The sequence below is a fragment of the Diaphorina citri genome, unplaced genomic scaffold (genome assembly GCF_000475195.1).
Source record: "Diaphorina citri unplaced genomic scaffold, Diaci psyllid genome assembly version 1.1 scaffold463, whole genome shotgun sequence".
Classification (NCBI taxonomy): domain Eukaryota; kingdom Metazoa; phylum Arthropoda; class Insecta; order Hemiptera; family Psyllidae; genus Diaphorina; species Diaphorina citri.
The window spans coordinates 129,261-141,813 of NW_007377898.1; the positions used below are offsets into that span (position 1 = coordinate 129,261).

Consider the following 12,553-nt stretch of genomic DNA (forward strand, 5'->3'; position numbering starts at 1 on the left):
AAGTATCATGACAACCTTTGACAGGGAAATTTACAGAAGGAGAAGACAAATACAAACAAACGAACTCGATCTGTTTCAACTTGAATCTTACAAATGGCCTTCCTCCAAAATCTAGATCAATTATTTTACGTAGCTGTTGGGATTCGAACCGCAGACCCCTCAGTTAGGAATCCAAAGCCTTGGCAACCACACTACTGCGCTAGAAAAATCATTTGACACGAATTATGCTCGCCACAGTGTTAAGCAGTTGGATGATAATAATAATAATAAATTCGGGGAATGATTGGCAAATATAAGGGGAACGAGATGAAATGAAAACGGCGGAATCTAAATCGGGTATCCGTGCCAAGGTGTGGAGATGTACATTTGTGAGATAAATATATCTCTACATTTGTGAACTATAGGTAGGTCCGTTGATATACATTTGTGAAATATAGGTGGCATACCGGCATTGTCACATATCTTACTCATGAACCACTCTATATCTCTCTAGCTCACCAAAACTCGAGAGATACGACGTTTTGGATAACGCGCGCTAAGAACATTACTTAATATCAGTTCAAATTTTTTGTTGACAGAAGCTAAATACGTAAGGGGAGGAAGATAGGAGGGGCCCGGGGGCAAATAGGCCATATTTTAATTTCGCAATTACAGCAAAAGAACCTAGTTGATGGTTATACTTCGTAGAAGCTTGATTCATCCTTTAGGAATGTTTTCCCTTACACCAAACCTCTGAGTGGGCTTTTTGTATATGGAGTTAAGCTGTTGTTTCTACTTACCCGGACACTTTCATGACACTTGTATCGCCACAATCACACGCCCCTCCGGCCTGACTGCGGAACATATTGAAATCATGCCCGGTATGGTCGGCTCGCTTGAAACACTCGCTACATAGGGACATACACGGGGAAATGCCGCAGGTACGGCACCGGTAGGCGACATAGTTGGCGATCCACGGCTTTGATTTTCTTGTTACAGTGCTTGTTGATCGCTGAGAACACTGCTGGACTGTCCGGGCAGAGTCTCCAAGCACACTCAGAGGTTAACAAATACTTGGAGGTCAACAAAGAGATTATAAACCTGGGGGTTTTAGCTACAAAGCTCCAAGATAAGGGGGAGAGGTATGTCGCTCGGAAATAAATTAGATATCGCGGATTAAGTAGGAGACCATTCAAGTTTTTTATTTCATACCTATCTCTTATTCGTAAAAAAAAGAAGTCACAGGGTAATAAAAAATAAGTAGGTAGGTAGGTAGATATATAAGTATATTACTTAGGTAAGTGCAAATACATACACAACATAGAAAGGAACCCATTGCACTTACCTAATTACTTAAGTAAGTAGGTACATCGATCTTAAAATTAATTCAAATAATTCAATTAACTACTTGTAAGTTCGTAGAGCTTAAGTACTTAGTACACCTTTGGGACCCTTGGTCACTACACTAAAGCCTCCAGTTGGGCTTTTAGTGTATGGTGTTAATCACAATGTGGAGGGTCATGTAGCATGCAAAAAGGAACTTTCATGGAACATCTCTCTGAAGTGTTCATCATTAATAGTTACAGACAGGAACAATACCTACATGTAGTTAGGTAAGTAGGTAGGTAAAAAAATCAGTTGGTCAACATGACCTTTTTCAAGGACAAGCATAGGTCTGACTCTCAGTAGGTAGCATGCTCATTTCAAGGTCACAAAGTCTATAGAAATCTTGCCAGTCAATGGCTAGAAATTAGGACACATGCCCTTGTAGCTACCAGTTACTTATCACTTGCTATTGTTTTGCATCATTTGATAATACCTACTTACTAGTCTGTCTGACCTAACTTGGAATAAGTTGATACAAGATGTTGCCAAAACTTAATAGGGCTAATGGTTGAAGGGTAGGCAGTATGGAATGAAGATGAAGGTCATCAGACCATTTTTTATCATTGATAAACTCAAACCCATGACAAAAATAAGTAGGTAGGTATATATAAGTATATTAGGTAAGAGCAAATACATATACACAACATAGAAAGGAACCCATTGCACTTACCTAATTACTTAAGTACATCGATCTTAAAATTAATTCAAATAATTCAATTAACTACTTGTAAGTTCGTAGAGCTTAGTACACCTTTGGGACCCTTGGTCACTACACTAAAGCCTTCAGTTGGGCTTTTAGTGTATGGTGCTAATCACAATGTGGAGGGTCATGTAGCATGCAAAAAGGAACTTTCATGGAACATCTCTCTAAAGTGTCCATCATGAATAGTTATAGACAGGACCAATACATGTAGTTAGGTAAGTAGGTAAGAAAATCAGTTGGTCGACATGACCTTTTTCAAGGACAAGCAAGGGTCTGACTCTCAGTAGGTAGCATGCTCATTTCAAGGTCACAAAGTCTATAGAAATCTTGCCAGTCAATGGCTAGAAATTAGGACACATGCCCTTGTAGCTACCAGTTACTTATCACTTGCTATTGTTTTGCATCATTTGATAATACCTACTTACTAGTCTGTCTGACCTAACTTGGAATAAGTTGATACAAGATGTTGCCAAAACTTAATAGGGCTAATGAATACTCAAGTAATGGGCTAATGGTTGAAGGGTAGGCAGTATGGAATGAAGATGAAGGTCATCAGACCATTTTTTATCATTGATAAACTCAAACCCATGACATAAACAGCATGTTTTTGTACAAGCTTTCAATCAAATACATACCTACTTACTTATGTAACTCCCAGTACCTACTTATGTGATTATCTTGAAACTAGAAAACATTGTAGATCAAGTAATACCTAATTACTAGCCTAAGTAATTTGTTTTCTTTACATATCTTTGATTGTTACCTACCTAGGTAACTATGTTTGTTACCTACCCAGGTAACTATACAGGTAAAAAAAATCACATGCATAGTTACCACCTACCTAATTCAAATTCCAAATTACTCCTTTGTTGTCTTTTCATTGTAGAGGAAATGCAGAAACCAGTTTCCACAAGGAAATCACTGGCTAGCTCTGCAGCAATGGTGTGTAGGTAGCTACTAAATAAAATAATTGTAGAAAATGAAAATAATAGGTAGATACTTACCCAGAAGTAGCTAAGGATGAACATAGCTCAAAAATATGGGGAAGAAAAGGTTTAAGTTTTACCTAACTAGGAAGATAGGTGAATATTAAATAGGTAAGTATTTAGGTACCTAGGTATCTACTTATTAAGGAAAATGGTGATGGTGATAAATAGGTAAGTAAATAAGTAGGTACTTATTTAATAGGTACCTATAACCTACTTAAATAAAATGAATATAAAGTACAAACTGATCATAAGCAATTATAAAATCAACTAGTGCCAGATCTAAGGTAAGCTGAGAAAATCACATGCATAGTTAGCACCTACCTAATTCAAATTCCAAATTACTCCTTTGTTGTCTTTTACATGTAGAGGAAATGCAGAAACCAGTTTCCACAAGGAAATCACTGGCTAGCTCTGCTGCAATGGTGTGTAGGTAGCTACTAAATAAACTTGTAGAAAATGAAAATAATGGGTAGATACTTACCCAGAAGTAGCTAAGGATGAACATAGCTCAAAAATGTGGGGAAGAAAAGGTTTAAGTTTTACCTAACTAGGAAGATAGGTGAATTTTAAATAGGTAAGTATTTAGGTAGATATCTAATTATTAAGGAAAATGGTGATGGTGATAAATAGGTAAGTAAATAAGTAGGTACTTATTTAATAGGTACCTGTAACCTACTTAAATAAAATGAATATAAAGTACAAACTGATCATAAGCAATTATAAAATCAACTAGTGCCAGATCTAAGGTAAGCTGAGCTGATATCATCTATGTTACCTTAGTTTCTCTATCTTAATATGATCACCTCATTCACATCCCAAGTTAGAAGATTTGCTCATTGATTATTATGAATGTTTACCAAAACACAGGCCCACACATTGTGACCAAATATGTGATGTTCAGGGCCATAAATTATGATGGCAACAACATAGATATGATGTCTGTCTTAATTAAATATTTAAATATTATAATATTCCAAGGGAAGTGAAAATCACTATAAAATGGTTAATCATATTCAACAAGTTGTAGCAAAACAACCACTATCCAAGTACTGTTTCACACCAGCTTCCTTCATTAATTTTGTCAGGTTAAAGAGTTTTAAGTATATGGTTTAAATGATAATTCCAACAATGGGGACATTAAAACATTTACTACATGACGAGTTTACTTGATAAGCAAGAGCTAATCTTAGGGGAGAAAAGAATACCTAAGGGAGATTTGGTAAATCTATCTGCTGACATTCTAAGAGTTTGACTGGATCAATCAAAAACCAACAATTTATTGAAACCATTAGTAAGCATAAATAAGCTAAAACGACTAGACATTTTTTAAGTACAGGAAATAGATATGATCCAAAGGGCTGATATCTGACTATTACATCTTTTCAACACAGTTAATTAACTTACTAGTAGGTAAAATGAACCAATCAAAGTTCTTACCAAGAGTAGAATACTCATCAGGTGTTTTGCCTCCTGCTATCAGCCATTTCAGCCAGTCGATAGTCTCCCACTCATCAATGGCTTTTGCTGGATTGAGAAGGATATCAAGTATCTCACTCAGATGTCTTGAGTTCACTTGATTCACACACTCGTTGTGGATGTACGATGCTGCTCCTCGTTTTCCTTTCTTCATCAGCACATGCACCGAGTATGTGTGGTTATCCATTTCTGTATTGCCCTCCACTTTGACAGACATGAAGAACACTCTCACTAGACACTTGCACTATCAACTTGAAGAAATCCTACTCACAATTTTCACTTCTGATGATAAAAAGCACTGCATTTTAACTCTACGACCAAATAAATGGGATTAAGACAAATGTAATGAATAATTATTTCTAAATAAAAAGAACAAAAGCAAAAGTGTTTCCATTGGATTTATGTTGGAAATTGTCATTTCCCTTTAGAACACACTGAAATGATTTATCTGATTTTAAAGTCTTCTTTTTGGACATTACATTAGTTCACTCTCACCAGTTATTAATTTCCCTTTAGAACACACTGAAATGATTTATCTGATTTTAAAGTCTTCTTTTTGGACATTACATTAGTTCACTCTCACCAGTGATTAAAAAACTAAAATAAAAGTGGATTTGTCGATTTCAATTTCATAAATCGTAATTTACGAGGCAGTGATTCTCAAATGAATGTGTATTTGCTAGCAATATCATAAAATAGTAGAAAGTGAATTTGATTTGATAGGTACCTACTGAACAACTATTGCAAAAAGTAAAAAAAGAACCTAATGTTCAAACCAGAAACAGCACACCAACGATGCAGATTACAATGGTTGTACTCACAACTCTTCAGGAAATTATTGAAGACAAAAGAGTTAAGAACAATGATTATCGGAAAATTACAACGATGCAGATTACAATGGTTGTACTCACAACTCTTCAGGAAATTATTGAAGACAAAAGAGTTAAGAACAATGATTATCGGAAAATATGGAAATTCAGACAATTTTCTTGTCTACAGATTAATAAAAGAAAAAATAAAAATCCAAAAAATTATTTTTCAAGTTTTGCAATTTTTTTAAAAAACAGGTGATTTCTGATTTCGTTCATTTTGTTTTTACATCAAAAACAACGAGCACAAAACAGTTGCAACAACTTGGAGCACAGAAAGCTACAGATTAATAAAAGAAAAAATAAAAATCCAAAAAATTATTTTTCAAGTTTTGCAATTTTTTTAGAAAACAGGTGATTTCTGATTTCGTTCATTTTGTTTTTACATCAAAAACAACGAGCACAAAACAGTTGCAACAACTTGGAGCACAGAAATGAAAAATAAACAGGTACCGGGTGTTTCAAAAATCATGACAACAATATTTCTATAGATTTTGATTGGCCTCAGTCCATTTTAACTTCATTTTCTCTACGTATAGGCTTTTTTAAAGGTTTCATTCTCAACGGTCTTTCTATTTTTTCCAAATTTCCTTGAAACCACAGGAGATTAGAGGACCGAAACAGCCAGTGTTTTTTGCCCTAAGGTAGCGAGGAGTTCCATGCTCCAAGGAAACGAATCTCGAGATTTCAGTGGTACTCAACCTGCGTTCTTCGAGAGTCTACAAACCCATAACCTACCTCAATATAAACAAAAGTTACATAATAATATACTTACTCGCTGAAAATGTTACTTGCTTACAGGACCAAAAACGTCAACAAATAGCTCAGGCTGCAGAGAAAAGAGCCAAAGAGAATGAAAGCAAAGGTATTAAAAATCCTGAAAAGGTGAAAAGGATGCAAGAATTGGCCAGGCAAAGGGAGTTGCAGGAAGAAGAAGCTGCCAGATCTAGCACAGAGGGAGGCCTGAAATGGCAAGTGGGGTGAAGTAATGAATGTACAGAATACATAATGAACACTAAGTATTAAATGAAATGATCACAGGTTTTTTCCTGGAAGTGCCTCTATTGCTAAACATTAGACTGTCTGGCTGAGGGACATAAAACAGGGAGTTGACAAAAGTGTCTATTTAAATAAAGGAGCACCTTAGCAAACTCTCAGCCAGCCTAGCTAGGTCACAGTTGAGAGAGGGTTGGCTTCAAACATGGCTCTAAAAGAACAAGTTCTCACTAATTATTAATTAATCATGATTATACATCTACATCATAGGTTCAGAACAAGCCAGCTAAACATCCAGCTCTGCACCAATCAGGTAGTTTTTTGAAAATGACAATATTTGGCAGTAGAGATACTCCCTTTTTCAACTTCACTTTGGGAACAGTAATATTGTTTTGCTATTACCATTAATATAACAATTTTTACCATCTATTTGTGCTGTTTTAAGTTGGGCTGTGTTGCTGGATATGATCAAAAAGAAGCTAGCCTTTGACCATCTACATAGGAACAAGGCCTATTGTCCATTACTCTGTCTTTTCTTTTAATTTCATTTGTTTGATGATTTTCTAATGAACAGTGTAAGGCTGTAAGGAATAGTAATTTTACTTTTCCTTCCTGAATTTTTTTCTGATTCTTCTTTTTTATTGGAAGAGTGATCTCCTAAAATTTATAATTCTGTACCTAGGCTTTGCAATTTTCAATCAGGTGTCAATTGAAGAGTCTAATTGTTACGTATAGGCTTTTTTAAAGGTTTCATTCTCAACGGTCTTTCGATTTTTTCCACATTTCCTTGAAACCACAGGAGATTAGAGGACCGAAACAGCCAGTGTTTTTTACCCTAAGGTAGCGAGGAGTTCCATGCTCCAAGGAAACGAATCTCGAGATTTCAGTGGTACTCAACCTGCGTTCTTCGAGAGTCTACAAAATCGGGAAGGTAGATCATTGAACCCCCCATATGAACTCACAACCGGTTCGATTCTCTTCGGTACCACGCCACGGTACCAGTCTGACCTCTGACTTTAGCTGTTTTTAATTTAATATTTTACACTGTATGTCCTTTTTCCCTCCCCTTGTTTATTCTTTATTATACACCTACACATTGTTTCTAAATTAAGAAAGAAGTTTATTACCTATTTAATTATTATATAAGTTTACCTTTTTTATTTGCAATCTTTATTAATGTTGTTTTCATTTCAAGCTTTAATTTTTATTGAATTTCATACCTACTTAATAAATTCATAAATAAAAGAATTCATTATCTTTTTTATTTATTAGTTCTACAGTTCCAATTCTTTTTTTTTTTTTTTTTGCCCAATTATTTTTCCAATAGTTAATTGCTGGTTAATTATTGTATTTCCCTTTGCTTTTATGAACTTATGTCAATGTAAATCTATTCTTAACAAATGAATAAAGAGATAATAATATATAATTATAAAAGCATTTATTGTATTTTTGAAAAAATATCCTCCAAAATATGCATTAATTACATAAAAATACTTCTGTGTAGTGCAGTATCATTGTCATAAATATTTAATACAAAAAATGAGGAATATAAAATAAAGAATAGTTTGAATTTAATCTCCCCCATGAGAGGATAATATAAAATGAGATCATACTTGATAATTTGACTAGAAATGTGAGAAAAAAAGGAGCATATAAAAATGACTAGAAGTGATTAAAATGAAAAAAAAAAAAAAAAAAAAAAAAAATGGGAGCTGAAGGTTGAGTGAGTGCAATTTGAGATGTATTTTCACAGAATGGAGGATAAACCCCTGTAACTAAAAAATTATCAGCTATTCAGTAAACACCTTGAAAAGGACATTCTCTAACATGAGTTTTTCTCTACAAAATATTTCCAGGCACTATTGAACAACCCGGCATCATTCCCAGAACACTCAACATTCTGTTCAACTCGTTAGGTCCGTATTTGGACAAGTCAGATGTTTTGTTTCGACCTACCTATGCTTCCAATGTGTCCATGCTTTCCAAAGAGGATCGAGTCCAGGCGTTTGACGTGAAGAAGCAAATCTTGAACAGCTTTGATCAGTCCTATGCTGGCTCTACTTTTGTAAGACATTTTCTCTCTCTTATGGCTGGGGGCACAATAGTCTGGCCGAGGGACTATAAACAGAGAGTAGATCAGCGTCTAGCTAGGGGATTTCCTCACGCTATTTCAATAGCGAAGGTCATCCCACTCGGAAAATTTTGTTTAGCCAAAACCTGTTGGCCTCAAAGCGATCACTCTTTAGAAATGTACCAAATGTACGGTATTTTTTTTCTCGTTGTAAGTTGTAGTTGTACCTTCAAAATGAGGAAGTAAATATATGGAGCGAACTCTCGGGATTGGCGATCGAACCCCGGCACTAGCGCTGAGGGTTCGACGAGTCCTTTTGGAACTTAACCAATCCGGGATTGCGAGTTGTTTAGAACCGGCCATTTTAGTTGATGATCTTATATCTAACTAGCTGAATTCCGTCGCTTCGCTCCGGAATCACGCTAGTTCATCCCGAGGCATGGCCAAACTTGTCGAAAAGGCATTGCCGAACTTGTAGAAAATAATAAAAAATACGGTCGCGCTCCCTTTTAGCTGCATAGTTGTCAAACTAAAAACATAAACGAAACTCAAAATGTTGGTCGAGAGCGGAATCTGGAAGCAAGAATTTTTATCTACTCAGATGTTCCACTATTGACACAATAAAATGAGTTTCCTCCTTCATGAGTTTGACCAAATGGCAACCCTGTACCCAAGGGCATAGCTTTATACATTGGCTTGTTTTCCTGTGCCCATGAAGGAATGACTGAGTTCTCATTTATGTATGTGTGAATCAATTTTGACAAATGTTTTTATTTTTAATCACCCCTTGATCTTCTGCAAAAAATTATCTACTCAGATGTTCCACTATTGACACAATAAAATGAGTTTCCTCCATGAGTTTGACCAAATGGCAACCCTGTACCCATGGGCATAGCTTTATACATTGGCTTGTTTTCCTGTGCACATGAAGGAATGACTGAGTTCTCATTTATGTATGTGTGAATCAATTTTGACAAATGTTTTTATTTTTAATCACCCCTTGATCTTCTGCAATAATGGTACCTGTACCTTGAAAAGGTTGCAGTCCTTGTGTTGTTCAACTTACCACTCTTTCACTGTAAGATTTCTTCAGCTTTCCCATGGGTGTGGTCATTTTCACTCGGAAATGGATTTCATTAGAGTCACTGGACAGGACTTTTAGTTTAATGTATTCAACATTATCCCCACCATCAGCACTGCTTGATTTCTGAATTAAAGAAACACATGTAATTGTTGTTATTATATTCATTTATTTCTTATTTAGGTATTTTTTTTCATGTGAGGTACTCTTTCATTTGTCATGGTTTTATCAGGTAGGTATTACATAAAGAAACACATGTAATTGTTATTATTATATTCATTTATTTCTTATTTAGGTATTTTTTTTCATGTGAGGTACTCTTTCATTTGTCATGGTTTTATCAGGTAGGTATTACCTAAAGAATAGATCACATTTTTCATTATTTGCTGGTGTGTCAACCAGTACCTACCTGAAATCATTTTTGTAAGCTCTACTACACCACAAGCATGTACTAGAGAAGAAAACACAGATTCACCCAAGTAACTAGATCCTAGGAAAGAACATTAGACTGTGCCAAACACCATAGGTGGTTTGCTGGTTTGGTAACTTACAGAACTGTTATCAGCCATCCTTAAAGTCAGGAATTTCGTCCTTTGCAGGAATAGAACAAGCAACAGCAATTTTCAGTTTTTCCAGCTCCAGTCACTATAGTCACTTCCCTTTTAACTTTTAATTTGCCTTTTTGGAAAATCAGGAAAATGGAAAATTTTAAACATTTGGCGGGAAGTGATACAGTGTTGCCGGCTGGCCAGGAAAACGTACGGAAAATATTTTACCTTCCTATAGGTACGTAAAAAAGAGAGTACGTAAACGTTGTTTGTTTACGAAACTAAAATGCATTTAATGCATAATGCATATTTGCATTACATATTTTAGATTTCCTTATCTTATCAGTGTTTTGCGTTTTCTAACTTTCAACAATTTTATTTCTAGAAATCTAGATACTTACCTTCTTGTTTTCCTTTTACTACAGTAACCAATTATTTTCATGTAAGGTTCACTCTTTAATCAGGTGCTTTTGTTTTTCAAGCCATTATTTGCTGGTGTGTCAACCAGTACCTACCTGAAATCATTTTTGTAAGCTCTACCACAAGCATGTACTAGAGAAGAAAACACAGATTCACCCAAGTAACTAGATCCTAGGAAAGAACATTACACTGTGCCAAACACCATAGGTGGTTTGGTAACTTACAGAACTGTTATCAGCCATCCTTAAAGTCAGGAATTTCGTCCTTTTACGTTTTGCCCAGCTCCAGTACTCCAGTCACTAGTCACTCTCCTTTTTGAAAAAACAGGAAAATGGAAAATTTTAAACATTTGGCGGGAAGTGATACAGTGTTGCCGGCTGACCAGAAAAACGTACGGAAAATATTTTACCTTCCTAGGTAGGTACGTAAAAAAGAGAGTACCTACTACCTAGGTAGTCAACCTTGTTTGTTTACGAAACTAAAATGCATTTATTTTAGATTTCCTTATCTTATCAGTGTTTTGCGTTTTCTAACTTTCAACAATTTTATTTCTAGATACTTTTACTTACCTTCTTGTTTTCCTTTTACTACAGTAACCAATTATTTTCATGTAAGGTTCACTCTTTAATCAGGTGCTTTTGTTTTTCAAGCACAGCAAAATGGGGAACCTCTGTAGCTCTTGTTTCAAAGGGTCAGTTGGTGATAGTGTTATAACACCAAGTTTGGTAAGCCAGTTCTCTATCTTGAGTATTGATCAATCTTTACTACTTTTTTGTTACTCTATAAATTTACAATATACCCATTCTATTGAGAATAATAGGAAGTAAATCTCAAACCCGTAACCTAGAGAGGGTCTGTGTTTTTTCATCAGCCCTATGGTGATTGCTTTTGGGCTGACAGTTGGTTTTGGCCAAAAAATTTACGAGTGGATGCCCTTTGTACTCAACTTTTGCTAATTCTTTAGTAAGGGAAATTGCAGGCTGGTATGCTGCCTAAAGTCCCCCAGCTAGACTATGGTGGTTTACTCCCTGTTTGGTCCCTCAGCCAGACCACAAATTAGTAGGTAATCTAATTCTTTAGGTAAAAAGAAGAAGAAGAAAAAATTTAAAGTCCCCCATTTAAAGTCCCCCCAGGTGGTTTACTCCCTGTTTGGTCCCTCAGCCAGACCACAAATTAGTAGGTAATCTAATTCTTTAGGTAAAAAGAAGAAGGAAAAAAAAAAATGCTTTCAGTTAAGTACTTACTTGATTTATTTTGTTTCCTCTGTGTAGGAAAATGTCTTGGAGGTGTTGGACCAGAAATCCATTATGTTCAAACCTATGAAGGACATGAAGTGTAGCATCACTGACACATGCAAGTAAGTGCTTCTTTTATTTTCATCATTTTATTGCTATACATAATGATTATGGTATCAATACCCTTAGTATGGTAGGTATCCTTTGTGTTATAATGGCAACCTGCTGGTGTGCTAAAAAAAAAGTGACAAAGTATTTCTCTCTCTTAATATAAATTTGTTTCCATGTTACACCATTGAAAATCTCCTTTCCCACTTCCCTATGTTCACAGTTTGTACAGGTTTTCAAACATCTACGGACCTCATACGACCCAGGCTGAGCTGTTCCAGAACATTGTACACAACATGTTGGAACGATATCTGAATGGTGAAGATGCTCTCCTGTTCAGCTTTGGTACAACCAACTCGGGCAAAACATTCACTATACAAGGTTAGTGGCATCTTTGGATAAAACATAGAAAGCTTTATCTAAGAGTCCAAGACTCATTGAATGCACCAGTTCCCAATGGATCACTGAAATCAAGAAACTTTGCAAGTGGTTGATATGTGATTGTGTGTCCATCTAGCAAGACAATCAACTTTTTCTGGTCCCACTCAGGTTGAGTGTAAAAAAAAAAAAAAAAAATCTGGTGTGAACATCACACGACTTACCTTATCCTATTGAATGATGCTTATTTGAGTGTTCTTTTACCTTAACTTTGTACAGAATTGTTTAATTTTGAGTGAGAAAGGAATACAACT

At 35.5% G+C, this 12,553-nt stretch overlaps 4 protein-coding genes across 5 annotated transcripts in view; 2 read left to right on the forward strand and 2 right to left on the reverse strand.

Moving 5' to 3' along the window:
- Positions 1–5,032, reverse strand: part of LOC103509070 (E3 ubiquitin-protein ligase Ubr3) — a 49,123-nt gene extending 44,091 nt beyond the window's left edge. The window contains exon 1 of the mRNA XM_026823501.1: positions 4,495–5,032. Coding sequence (XP_026679302.1) covers positions 4,495–4,750 — 256 coding nt within the window. The 5' untranslated portion in view covers positions 4,751–5,032. The remainder of the gene's footprint in view (positions 1–4,494) is intronic.
- Positions 5,033–5,340: 308 nt separating this feature from the next.
- Positions 5,341–6,883, forward strand: LOC113467371. Its single transcript, XM_026823502.1, has 2 exons — positions 5,341–5,475; positions 6,072–6,883. Exons 1-2 carry the CDS (start codon positions 5,341–5,343, stop codon positions 6,384–6,386), a joined length of 450 nt encoding a protein of 149 aa, XP_026679303.1. The 3' UTR covers positions 6,387–6,883.
- A 2,624-nt stretch (positions 6,884–9,507) lies between these two features.
- Positions 9,508–10,881, reverse strand: LOC103509068 (small ubiquitin-related modifier 1). Of its 2 annotated transcripts, XM_008473657.3 has the most exons (3): positions 10,783–10,823; positions 10,102–10,141; positions 9,508–9,676 (listed from the first exon to the last, which is right to left on the reverse strand). In XM_008473657.3, the coding sequence occupies exons 2-3, from the start codon at positions 10,117–10,119 to the stop codon at positions 9,527–9,529; spliced, it is 168 nt and encodes a 55-aa protein (XP_008471879.1). In that variant the 5' UTR covers positions 10,120–10,141; positions 10,783–10,823; the 3' UTR covers positions 9,508–9,526. The 2 variants fall into 2 exon arrangements, with proteins under 2 accessions (XP_008471879.1, XP_017299514.1); XM_017444025.2 differs by lacking the exon at positions 10,102–10,141 and having other exon boundaries at positions 9,509–9,676; positions 10,743–10,881.
- Positions 10,882–11,795: 914 nt separating this feature from the next.
- LOC103509072 (kinesin-like protein KIF23) lies at positions 11,796–12,247 on the forward strand. The gene is made up of 2 exons (XM_008473662.2): positions 11,796–11,875; positions 12,085–12,247. The coding sequence occupies exons 1-2, from the start codon at positions 11,826–11,828 to the stop codon at positions 12,245–12,247; spliced, it is 213 nt and encodes a 70-aa protein (XP_008471884.1). The 5' UTR covers positions 11,796–11,825.
- Positions 12,248–12,553: the final 306 nt, after the last annotated feature.

Excerpts from the sequence above, each read along its gene's own strand:
- LOC113467371 (XM_026823502.1), top strand. The coding sequence starts at position 5,341 with ATGGTTGTACTCACAACTCTTCAGGAAATTATTGAAGACAAAAGAGTT. Across the intron at positions 5,476-6,071 it reads AAATTATTGAAGACAAAAGA|GAAACGAATCTCGAGATTTC; the intron begins GTTAAGAACAAT and ends CCATGCTCCAAG.
- LOC103509072 (XM_008473662.2), top strand. The coding sequence starts at position 11,826 with ATGTTCAAACCTATGAAGGACATGAAGTGTAGCATCACTGACACATGC. Across the intron at positions 11,876-12,084 it reads AGCATCACTGACACATGCAA|TTTGTACAGGTTTTCAAACA; the intron begins GTAAGTGCTTCT and ends CTATGTTCACAG.